The sequence below is a fragment of the Emys orbicularis genome, chromosome 2, assembly GCF_028017835.1.
Source record: "Emys orbicularis isolate rEmyOrb1 chromosome 2, rEmyOrb1.hap1, whole genome shotgun sequence".
Classification (NCBI taxonomy): Eukaryota; Metazoa; Chordata; order Testudines; family Emydidae; genus Emys; species Emys orbicularis.
Window position 1 is genome coordinate 133073798 of NC_088684.1, and position 13612 is coordinate 133087409.

At 39.2% G+C, this 13612-nt stretch overlaps 1 protein-coding gene across 1 annotated transcript in view; it reads right to left on the reverse strand.

Moving 5' to 3' along the window:
- The window catches only part of UNC5D (unc-5 netrin receptor D), a 159709-nt gene extending 150628 nt beyond the window's left edge, over positions 1-9081 (reverse strand). The window contains exon 1 of the mRNA XM_065398784.1: positions 8820-9081. Coding sequence (XP_065254856.1) covers positions 8820-8973 — 154 coding nt within the window. The 5' untranslated portion in view covers positions 8974-9081. The remainder of the gene's footprint in view (positions 1-8819) is intronic.
- Between the last annotated feature and the right edge of the window lie 4531 nt (positions 9082-13612).

Here is a 13612-nt window from a genome sequence, read left to right on the forward strand (position 1 = left end):
ACCGAGTTTGGGCTTTGGAATAATGTAATATCTGCCTTAAAAATCTTTTCTTTTCTGCTTTTGCTTTCCAAATGTTTTTATTTACTGATTGGATTTGTTTATAAACTACAATAAAAGTGCATCCCCATCCAGCCCTCTTGACAACCTACTGAAAATACACTGACAGGCCAGTCAATTAACGCCCGGTCAAATTAAACACCGTAAGTGTGACAAGAACTGATTGACTGCCCCACTGAATCCCTGCCGAAGTTACAACCCACCCACACTCATGAGGAAGGGAGAAAATATGAGCCTTGCACTGTGCACCAGGGTGTCTGTCTAAGTCTGGCTGCTGCAGTCCTGGGGAGAAGTGAGTTCCCGAGGTCTGAGGTCCTGGTGGAGAATGCCCTGCCAGCTGACCAGTCTTTCTTGTATTGATGGGTTAAGTAAACCAGCCACCATTTTAAAGCATTGTCTTTCTTTACAATTATCACAGACGATGGTGTTCATACCATTCAGACAAGCATCTTGTTTGTTTTATTCAGACTCTTTCCACAGGCCCCTGTGCATGGTACAACCTCCCTGAGTTCATCTGCGGTCCTACATTTAAGTCCCTCTTAAAGGCCCATTGGTGCTGTGCTAACTAGGGTAAATCTAGCGGATGTATATATTAAAACGAGTCTCAATTTGTTATTCCCCTTTCCCTAACCTATGCCCACTTATCTGTCTGTCCTTAGACAGTTCTTAAGGGATTAGTCCTTCTTGAATCTCCTAGCCCATAATAATTATAATGAACATTAAATGCATTGATCCTAGTATTCTAGAGTTGGAAGAACATATCTTATTGTGGGAGCAAACAGCATAAATTATTTTAAGGCAAACAGGGATCTTCCATATTGTTATGTGAGCTAATGAAGAGCAAGGTGTACCGGACACAAGTTGTAATGCAGACCATACATTTTACCCAGATGAAAATTCTAGCACTGGTTCTGTATTTGGGCATACAATTCCCAGTGATTTTGGGGGTGAATAATCTGTGCTGATAATACATCAGACAAAAGTTTACAAATATTTCCTCCAAGTTGCACTAGTTCTAGGAGAAGCATGAGCAAACAGGTTCATTTTCAACTTTTACAGTATTATAGGAGGCTCATTTTCATTACCAGAAAGATGCAAATAACTCAGAAAGAAGTGAGAAAAGAGTGAGACAGTGACCAGGAGAAAGGATTGCCGAATTAAGAATAAACAGGAAGAGAGCTAACTGTTCTCTCTCTAATTGCTATAGTCTAGCATTCATAATCTGCTGGGCATGGGAGATATTCAGCAGGAGCTTCCTTCAACCCAGAGATGCTGGACATCAGGCTTGAGAGCATGTATGGGACATACTTAGCGAGACCTGCCATTTCTGATACATGCTGCTGGTACAGCTGTTTTACTTAATGTAAGAAACACTGTGCGTGAGAGTGGAGATGGTCTCCTTTGAAGTCTCAGGAGGTTTTAACTCTGGTTCTAGCAAAATGGGACTGGGAAGAAGAGGCGGCAGTAGTGGAGAGACAATTCATTATGGTGATTCTTCTGTGGGTTTCAGGAGCTCATAGAGTTCCAGGGGACAAACAAGAAAGGTGATATTTCTCATCAGAACTAACACACACACACACACACACACTATATAGCAACAGTGGTATCCTCATATTTTCAGTTCCACAAAAGCACAGAACAATTGGACTGATGATGAAAGCAAATGAAAAACCATGCAGCCAGCAAAGCTGCCAAATGCCATAGGAAAAAAATCCCATAATCCACTTCTACTGAGCTACTGCAAGAGAATGGAGGAGGTAGTCAGCAGAGTTGGTTAGAAAACTGAATTTCTGACCTATAGGAAATCATGACATTTTAAAATTTGTTTTTGTTCCAATTTGGAATGATGCCAATATTTCAAATTTTTTCACAGATTGGAAATTCTGAACCATTTCAATTTGGAAATATCAAAATATTTGTTTCAATAATGTTGAAATTAAATTAACATTAATATTGTAATGTATATATTATACTTTTAGTTTAATTTTATTTTGACTTACAATGTAATTAAACTAAATGTTTTTACCTAATCAAAATGAAATAAGACTAGATGATTCATCAACACTTTTCCATTAAAAATCTTGTTGAAATCTAAACATTTCCTTTTTTTTTTTTTAAACCAGCTCTAATACCGAGTCCATCGGGAAAACTGTTTTCATGGTATAGTTACACTTCACAGAAGTAGATTCTGTGGTTGTGTCCACTCCCCTACAAATGCCCTTTAAATGTGATTGCTTTCATCTTATTGTCGCTATGGCCAGAGATTGCTTTGTGTCATCTTGTCTAACATTCTCTTTCAGAACAGAGCACCACCGTCAGCTGCATCCTTTCTGCTGTTTGCAAAGGGCATTTCAGGGGACCCCAGATATTTCCAGCTTGGTTCAAGAAAGACACCATCTCACCTCCAGGGTAAAATGATATGCTAAGGATAGCCACAAATCAGAGAGGGGGAAATAACGTTACACTACAAAGTGTGGCCCTGTTTCTCCTCTCCTTTACACTAGCAGTGGAATTGGGAGGTTCGCTTTTCCTACACAAGACTGAGAGGCGAGTCAGGGTCCATGCATCCTTCCCTCCCTAGACTGATAGGCTGTGGCTGTTAGCCACATCTTTGACACTCACTGTAGGACAATCTGGGGGAGTGGAGATATAATCCAAACCCAGTAAAAAGGCATCACAAATAATTTGAAAGATAGCTGGTCATAAAAGCATTAATTTGAAAATGGAGCACATTCATTCCTGCCACTTTTTTCTCTCTCCCCTCCTGTGCCATCCTGAGATACTTATTTCCCCTTGGCTGGAAATGAATGGAAACTCAATCTCAAAATATTTCATGCCTGTGAAGTTTATAAAGCAGCAAGGAATTTCTAAACCTGAACTCCATAAATTGGCTTCCACTTAATCTCAGGCATCATTAACAGCTGGGTATTTCACTTCTGAAAGGCATTAGGAAGTCAACCTGTTCCTTCAATAAACAGTAGAGATAAGGCCCACCAGGAATACTAGAGGGGAGGTCAAATCAGCCTTAAATGCTGTAAAGCAAAACAAAATTTGTGCTACTTTGCCAGCAGCTGTTAGAGAACATTTTACTTTCTTTCACTTACTCTATTTGCTTTGTCACACTACTCAATGGCATGGCCAAACCTGTGACCTTTTATAAAGGTGTCTCATTAGCCCTATTAGTCACTCAAATGCTCATTCTGTAACAAGCAAGCGAACATCTTTCTTGTTTGTTTTGTTTAAATACGCACACTGATGTTGCAGTTCTGAACAAAGCTGTATCTTCTGTCATGATGGAAACACAGCAAGGGATTATGAACCAAACACAGCCCAGGGAGTGCTATCAGCAGCTTCCCCTCTCTGTTACACAGCACTGTGGCAAAGAGACTGTTCGCCCCGTGATGAAAATGCCCCATCTCAATTGGAACAGCTCAGAGAAATGGAGCCTTGCATGCTCAGCCACGTATGTAGGTTGACCTCTGGTTTAAAGATGAGGGCAGCTGCAATAGGCTCCATTGGGGCAATCCTGAATCAAGGCAAGTTGCCAATGCAGCTCTTAACTGGTCAAAGTGTGGGCACCCATGCCATATCAGATGACTTTCAGATGTATATATCTGCCTAATGCTGCACATGATAAAGCCATGCTATATACAGCAGCGACTTGTTAGAGTTGGACTCGTCCAGAACTGCTTAAAGTGTTTCATAGTCCCTGTACTGCTACCAACTTACAGAGATTCTCCTTCTAACGTGACTAGTAAGGGCCTGGAAATGACTCCTTATTACTACCATGAAATTTTGAGCAGTCATCATTCTGGATTTAGCCAATTATGGCTTAAGTTTTGTTAAGATATGTTATCTCCAACCTAGAGCCTAAATTTTTCAAAAGTGATTAATGTTTTTGAGTGCCTAAGCAGAGATACATTAAAAGTTCCTGGTTTTAACAAGGCAGGTGCTCAGCATTTCCTGAACAATTAGACCCTTTTAAGATGTCCCAAGAGAGGCATCCAAAATACTTGGGAAATGCTTAGAAATACTTTTTTCTTCATCTGAGCACCATCCTATTTACAACTATTTTAGAAAAACGTGGACAAAGTAGTCCTATTTGTGGCAGGAGGAACGTACTGCAGTTCACCCAATAGTACCAAGAAGGTATATCCACCTACCTCCTACATCTCAAGAGATACCAGCAAAATTGTTCATAGGAAATGTCATAGGCAGAGCCCAAAATCCATGCAAACAAAAGCTAGCATGTCATAAACACGAGCAGAATTGTATCTGATAACTTGCATAACTCTAATAAGCACTGAAAGTCCAACCCTTTAAATTATTGTGCAAATTATAACCGTCATCTTTTGTTATACAGTACAGCCTTACAGAATATAAAATTATGATTGTGGTACTGATATGCTAATAAGCTTTCTGTGCTGTTGGATGGTTTAGTTGCAGATAGACTAATGCTGGCAGCAGATGAATAATTGCTCTGTATGCACTAAACATAACGCAGCAGCACAGAACTTCATCATTTGTCAGCTTTATTTGTTTAAATGAGAAAAATGCTGACAGCAGTTATTGCTGTAATCCTTTTATTTATCAGAAAAGAAAACTCTAGTTACTCTTCACAGGTCTGATCCTGTTGGGAACCCCAAAGATGAAGTATTTTAAAAATAATTTGAGGTACGTTCTGGAACGTTCAAGTGAAAATAAAAAATCAGAAAGAAGTTATGCCTTAATTTAATTTTTTTATTACAGACGCACCTAGAGGCCCCAACTAAAGCTACATCTCACACTGTGAGCTAGTCGTCATTCCCCTGCTTGTATGCACATACTCATCAAGCTAGTGTGAGTATAATTAGCCATGGTGGCACTAGCAGCAGCATACAATCGCAGTGGATATGTACTCAGCCATGCCTCCCCGCTACCACAGCTATGCTGCTGTTCATACTCATGCTAATTCAATGAGAGAGAATGAGTACAAGTACATGAGCAGGGGAATCCCACCCTTAGCTCATAGTGTAGACATGGCCTAAGACTGGGTCTTTATTGTGCTAGGCATTGTTTGTACACATAGTACACTCCCTACCTTGTAAATAAATAAGACAGACTTAGGGTGCAGTAAAGGAAGTTTGACTCTCTCCAGTCTACAAATCAGGACCCAAAGCAGAGAGAGATGATGTGACTTGACTAAGGTCACATAAGGAGGCTATGGCAGAGCTGGGCTGGAACCCAGGTCCTCTTGTGTCTCAGGCTTAACCAAATGGCCATCCTTCCTTCATACTATTTCTACTCTTCAAATTAATAAAGACCTTTGTCTTATTCTAAGACTATTATTTCTGCTTTGTAATACCCAAATCTGGGAAATCATATTTAATATTCATTGCTGTGCCAAAGTAAGCCCAATGCCTACCACCAGCTGTCCTTCCTACCTTTTTATACAAGTGTAATAATGAGTTGTAGATAAAACCCATCAGTAGCATTGTGCCTTTGCTACCACTGCCAAGTGCTTCTTGTGTACATCTGATTAGGAGTTGCTGGGAGGAATATGCAGAGATATATTCCTTGCTTTGTTATTACATTTCCTCTTTAGAAATGTAGAGTTTTTGGGAGGGTTTGTTGTTGTTGTTGTTGTTTTTTGTGTTTTGCTGCTTTTGGGCATCATCTTTATGTTTATCCCTTCAGCAATTTTCACACTCACTGCCAGCAGAAAGGCAGGGAGGGAAGGACCCACTTCCATTTAATGTGATCTGCTTTCACAAGTTCTAGGGACTATCTCTGAATGACGAGGGTGCACTCTTGGCATAATTCCAAATACCACTCTAAAACTGAAGGCTGCCCAGTACCCAAAATGCCATGCCAGCCTGCCAGTAACTGTCTTGCTAGTGTCTAAACCTTGGAGGAGTGACTCAGATAAGAACTAGGACAAATCACTGTAGCAGCCATTATACTATTCAGGTTTAAATATCAGGAATCAGAACAAGCAATCACATTCATGACCTGTCACATGCTTTCAGACATGCGGCATTTTCGCCACATGTCCTGAGAAGTGAATGCTTTGTTAACTCAATTGTTGAAGACTATAGAATGCCTCAGAAACTGTGGACCACACAAGGAGAATTAAAGTCATTTTTCTGTCATTGAGAATCTAGATACAGAAATACAGTTTTACATTTTGTGCATCTCATTAAAATGCAAAGAAACTTTGAGATTAAAGGGACATCACAGCTCATATTGCCTAATACCACAGCTAGCACAACTGGGCTTCCTGAGCTAAGAGTACATCCATCCATTCTGCAGATTAGGTGCCTGCAGGCTGGAATACCTGTAGCAGTAATTTAAATATGGATAATTAAAAAAAGAGGTGCCGTATTTCTTACTACCTTTTAAAAAAAACCCATCTAATGATTAAGTGAAGCTAAAATGACTTTTGCATCTTCAACCTAGCAACAAGATTAAAGTGTACTTATATTAAATCAGACTGTATTTATTAGACGGTGACAGTATGCCACAATCTGCAGTCCCTTTAGACAACAATAAATAATAATATTCCATATACCTCAAAAGTAGTACAGCTTCTGCTTTGAGCAGAGATACCAAGAACTAAAGTCTTGCAATAAATGCATTCTCCAGTTTAGCATATATTGTAAATTGTATACAGATTCCTCTGGAAGTAAACAAAGGAGGTACCAGTACCACCTGATTTAGCCCAAAGGGATAGAACACGCAGGGTTGTAGAGACACATCTGGGCAATTATTACCCAGTGTTCGTCACACCTATAGACTCCTTTGTAATACACATGTACCCACTATCTCACAAGTATAGTTCCCAGAATTATTGGAATCTTCCTTTCTAGCTTTTGAATTGGCGATTCCACTGGTACCATTTTCTACTAGAGGTATAAAATGTCAAATCTCAGAACAAAGAGGCACACCTGGAAATCCGATCTGGTCATCTGCATTATAACACCCAGCAATAAATAGAGCAGAAGTAAAAAAAAATTAAAGTCAGCAGGACTTGTGTGCTCTTGGAAAGTTTACACTAAGTTACAAAAATGGCAATAAACAAGTAGTTGAAAAAAATTTCACCAGGTCTATCCCTCAATTTAAGGCCGCTGAGCTTTCCATCCATTCCCACCACCACCCGCCATTAAGTGTCTCAGAATAAGATGTAAACCTACAAAAAGAATAAAATACCCATAAATTATTTTTTCATTTGTCTCAAAAGTGTCCCAAAATAAAGTTTAATTTATGGTTATGGCTCAGTGTATGCAGCCTTCACTCGCATTTTGGATTCTGAAAATACAAACAAAAAGGATTCTGACCATATCCATGTTCAAATAGTAACAATTTTTGGTGATTTTCTAATGCTGGGCTGCATTCAAGCTTGCAATTTTTAGGTTCTATATCCAATTTGTAATTGCCTGAGCCACTAAGTTCAAAAATCTCAATGTTACCTGTGCAATTTTTAAAAAATCTATGTTGCTCTCTCTTAATCAATTTTGCTATTAGTCCAAGGCTTAGAAAACATAATTGCAGTGTGGACAAGACACATTTCCATTAACCATATGGAAGAAAAACATTTAGGAACGACATTTCTTCTATATTGATTCAGAAATGCCTTTGGAAGTAAAGGTTATACCTATTAAATGCTTTTCAAAAAGGTAACTGTAAAGATTAAAATTCATTCATGAATAGCATTTACAAAAAGCCTTTAGTGTGTAATCTCTTCAGAATCTGTCACTTACACATGAATGCCTTACACCACCAGCATTTTAGATATGAAACTTCTTTTTAAATGGTGGCATTTTTCCCCCAAAAAGGAATTTACTGTACCGACAGAGAGGATGTTATATCTACACAGCTATTTCCAAGACATGGAGTTGCCTAGCAATCTTGGAATTTAACAGGAGGAGGAAGGTAATAAAGAAAACAGAATTGTGAAATTACAAGAGGGTGCCGCTTTAAATTGGTTTGCAATACTTATCAAGATGTCTCTAAATGAGAGGGGCTATAGGATGGTCTAGTAGCATGATAAAATCTGCTGATCATTTTTCAGCATTCTTCCTTCTCTTCACTCTCTATTTTCAGACACACACTTTTACAAGATGCAATGCTCCCACTTAACTTCATTAGCTGCCAAATATCCCACAGAGGGGGAAAAAAAGCATTCAAGCCATACAGTTTAGTAGCACTGCCACAGACTTCCAAGCTCATCCCCGCTGGGTAGGGACAAGGGGTTCCGTAAATGCACAGGTTTTCCCTACTTGCAGTTAAGACACCTGTAGCATGAACTACAATACCAGGGACTCTTGCTCTCTCCAAACCCCTCAGTCATTCTCTTTCGAAGCCTAATCCTGCTCTCGTTGAGATCAGCGGCAAGAAAAGCAGCAGGATCAAGCCCCTAACCTCCTCTTTAAAACTTTGACTGTATTAAACTTCATTCCCCTTTACACTTATTACTTCCTGCAGCCCCACTCATGTTTCCTCTCTCCCTTTCTCTGTGTCTATTCAGCCAGAATAGTTAATTACAGCTATACATTTCAGGGCTAATCTTTTCCTACACTATCTCCATTCATGGCTCTCCCTTTCTATCTTTTAAGCGCTGTTGTCCTCAACTTTCTGAAAGAGGTGCCCTTTATTCTTCCCCTCTAAATCTCACTCTCTCTCTCTCTCTCTCCATCCTATTTCTCCCCTCTGCCTTTTGTGTTTTGCCAAAAAGCAATGTATTCTAAGATATTTTCACATGAACACATAAGTCCCAGTCTTACCTGTACTTTCATCCATGCTTTCCTCAGAGACATGCTCATTTTGGTGGACCCATTCACCATTACACTTGAAGAAAATCTGCATAGCGGGCATGGCTTTGCATCGCAAGGCAATGGGGTTGCTTTTAATGATGTAAGCATCATCTGGTTCCTGCATAAAATGAGGCAATGTTCCAGGAGCGGATGGGAGAGACTCAGGAAGGGCTTCACTGTTGTCATTTCCTGACAGGAGAGAAGAAAGGAAATTTTTGCATATTGGAACCCATAAGAGGTGACAATGACTTACATGTTAGCCCATAATTCAATAGGAATACTTCTGGTTTGGGTTCAGTTAATACTCGATTTTCTATCATTTCTGCCATGTCATTTTGCTGCCTAAATAATATCTGGAAACTTCTTATTATCTAGTTGTATTATGGTAGCACCTATGGGCCTCAATTGTGATTGGAATGGTAGGCATTGTACAGACCAATAGTAAGAAAGAGCCCCTTGCCCAAAGTACTTGCCATCTAAAAACCGTCAAGACACACAAAGGAAGTATCATTATCCCCAATTTCACAGATGGGGAACCAAAGCACAGAGAAATTGAGTTGCTCAAGCTCAAATAGGAAGTCTGTGGAAGTACTGGAAATTAAAGCCTGATTTCCTGAGTCTCAGTCCAGTGTCTTAACCACAAGAACACCCTCCTCTCAAATACTGCATTTAATTTCCTTTAGGCAGTTGTTGCAGATTTAACAGGGATCAGCACGTTAACCATACAGAAGTTTATTGATACGACCAGTGTTATTTTAGCATCCTGGAAGTGGAATAAACAAACAGCCACCTCTAACAGGGTTTGAAGAAACTTCAACACACTTTGAGATTGATTCCATTTATTATTGTCCTTTTAAAGGTAACCAAGGAAGGGAAAGATCTCACCTAGCAGCTTTCATAGAGCCAGAACCTGCAAGATGCTGAACTTGTCCAGAGAAGTACTGAGCGTCCTCTGCTCGTTTTACAGTCAGTAGGACCTGAGGGTGCTCAACTCCTTGTAGGGCAAGGCCATTTACCCTCTGTACTCCCACACTTAGTCAACCAGATGCTCAAGACTGTGAAGGGCAAGAGAAAAGTACTGCAATACAAGCCTGTTATTTGTTACAACTCTGTTTTAACTGAGGCAAATCCTGGTCCCACTCGAGTCAATGGTAAAACTCCCGTTGATTTCAGTGGAAGGGGGATTTGGTCCCTGTATATTTACTTCAATGGCTTGGCAGCTTTGTGAAGGAACTCTGAGAATAGCAACAAAAATAAATCAGTAGGGCCTGATTTATGAAGGAAGATTAAAAAGGACTGAATATGTACAGCATGGCCAATTGATAACAGAGAACAGAGTCCATAGGCAGATAAAGAGAGCACACTGTGAAAGAGAAAGGAATAGCTGACGGCGGTGTATGTGATTTAAATAAGAATAATGAGATGAAATTAGATGAAAGGTAAATTACAATGAAATAGCATGACAATTTTTTTAAGAAGACAGATCTATTATATTATGGAATAGCGAGAATACAGTGGTTACTTTTAATAATAATACATACCTCATCATTTTTCATCTGTGAGTGTGCGCATGCTCACAACACACGGATGATAAATGCTATTTAACATTATATCCATAATTATGATATAATGTATTTACGCTATTATAATTATGAATATATGTTTATATATAGTGTTTTATAATTAATATATTAATTATGATACATTACTTATATTTATATAAAGTAATATATTATTTTATATGTAAAGATATCTTACACACACACACACACACACCAAGATGTCTTTAGATGTAGTGTAAAGACATCTCAATCAGAAAAACAAACGTTTTTTGGATGGGCCAGAGAAGATCTTTGGCATGTTTTAAGTTACATTCACAATGCACTTCATAAAATAGATCATAATTCTTAGCATTTTATTACTGACCATTTTTGTCAATTTCCATGATGTCAATCTTCAATAAATACCATGTCCCTGCAGGCTTTACTGAATCCAAGCATTGGAAGAAATAACAAAAAGGTAGAAGATTTGATATGGGCATCAAACCTTCATCAATGTCTTGAATGCCTTACAAAGCAGATACCCTTGCTTATCTTCAAATAATCTAGTAGATGGTGAATGGATGGGAAAGAACAGTGAACAATTTGTTAATTATTCACATACAGAGTTAGTCAAATAATGAGAACACACACTGTACTTTAGTAGTTACGTTGCCCAGCCTTAATTTTGCTTAGTTAGGACTTGTCTATACAGAGACTTTGTGCATGGCAAGCTGGGGTATAAATCTATAGCACACTAGTCTGCCACATGCTAATTTGCTATGTGGACCCTGATGCTGTGCATTAAAAGTCTCATAGTGCACACTGACCTACCACTGAAAGAGAAACAGCAGTAGATCAAAGCACACTACGGAACTTTTTGTGCAACATAGTGGACTCCATGCAGTGACTTAGTGCACTACAGATTCACATCCTAGCTAGTCCACACAGAGACTTAACATGTGCCAAGCACTTACTGTGTTCACCATTTGGGGCAAAGGACTGATACTGTGAAAACCTGGCCCTATTGACATCAGTGGAGGATATAATTTCCTCCTAGGTTCTCAGATGCTTGGTTGCTTGCTACCAATGAAAAGTCAGCTAAAAATGATCGCTGATTCCCCACTGAGGCAAGAACTGGGGCAATTTTTCTCCTTGTGGCCCAGGAAGACCTTGTGTTACTAACCACTACACTTTTAACATACATACAATGTATCATGTCAAATTACAACACCATCTCTTTTTAATATTGCTATCAGTCTATCCTCCAACCGACCTCACCAGTGGCTAAATTTAATGGATATAAGAATGGCCATACTGGATCAGACCAATCGTCCATCTAGCTCAGTATCACGTCTCTGGCAGCGACCAGTGCCAGATGCTTCAGAGGGAGTGAACTGTGCAAGGCAATTTATCAACGGATCCATCCCGTTGTCCAGTCCCAGCTTCTGCGGCACTCAGAGCATGGGGTTGCTTCCTGACCATTTTGGCTAACAGCCATTGATGGACCTATCCTCTATGAACTTAGTTAATTCTTTTTTGAACCCAGTTATAGTTTTGTTTTCCACAACATCCCATGGCAATGAACTCCACAGATTCATTATGTGTTGGGTCAAGTACTTCCTTAGGTTTGTTTTAAACCTGTTGCCTATTAATTTCATTGGGTGACCTCTGGCTCATGTGTTATATGATGGGGTAAACAGCACTTTCTCATCCACTTTCTCCACACCATTGATGATTTTATAGACCTCTACCATATCCCCCTCGGTCATATTTTTTCCAAGCTGAACAGTCCTAGTCTTTTTGATCTCTCCTCATATGGAAGCTGTTCCATACCCCTAATCACTTTTGTTGCCTTGTCTGTACTATTTCCAATTCTAATGTATCTTTTCTGAGATGAAGCAACCAGAACTGCATGCAGTATTCAAGGTGTGGGCGCACCATGGATTTATATAGTGACATTATGATATTTTCTGTCTTCTTATCTATTTCTTTCCGAATGGTTCCTAACATTGTTTGTTTGTTTTTTTTGGTCTGCCGCTTCACATTGAACAGATGTTTTCAGAGACCTATCCAATGACTTCAATATTTCTTGGTAACGGCTAATTTACACCCCATCATTTTGTATGTATAGTTGGAATTATATTTTCCAATGTGCATTAAATTGCTTTTATAAATACTGAATTTCATCCGACATCATGCCCAGACAACCAGTTTTGTGATGTCCTTTTGTAACTCTTTGCAGTCAGCTTTGGACTTAACTATCTTGACTAATTTTGTATCATCTCCAAAAATTTGCCACCTAACTGTTTACCCCCTTTTCCACATTTATGAATATGTTGACAGCACTGGTCCCAGTACAGAACCTTGGGGGACCCCACTATTTACTGCTCTCCACTGTGAAACTAACCGTTTATTCCTATCCTTTGTTTCCTATCTTTTAAGCAAGTTACTGATCCATGAGAGGACCTTCCCTCTCATCCCATGACTCCTTACTTTGCTTAAGAGCCTTTGGTGAGTGACCTTGTCAAAGACTTTCTCAAAAGTCCAAGTACACTATATCCACTGGATCACCCTTGTCCACATGTTTGTTGATCCCCTCAATAAATTCTAATAGACTGGTGAGGCATGATTTCCCTTTACAAAAGCCATGTTGACTCTTCCCCAACAAATCGTGTTCATCTATGTGTCTAATGATCCTATTCTTTACTATAGTTTTAACCAATTTGCCTAGTACTGAAGTTAGGCTTAACAGCCTGTAATTGCCAGGATTGCCTCTGGAATCTTTTTTTTTTTTTTTTTTAAATCAGCATCACACTAACTATCCACCAGTCATCCTTTGAACACTGATCTTGCCATCCTCAGTAGAATGGTTTTCATTTGTGGTGCAGGAAGATAACCCCTAAAGAAACCATTTAGTGCGTGAAAGAATGCCAATTCAAGCCAAGCTGTGTCTGTCTCTCAACTTAAATTGGCTTTAGATTACAAGTCAATGGAAAGTCAAGATGACACTTTCCAATGACTGTAATACAATGCCAATATAAATCAATAAGAAGACTCATCTTGGCTTGAATTGGCATTAGATTACATGTACTTAAAAGGAGAATGAAACAAATATATTGAGGAGGAGGTAATAATCCTGTGTATCCTGCCCCAAATCGCTCACTTGTAGATCCTGGAATATTTTTACACTGTATCTGCTTGAAATCATTTCCACACCGCATT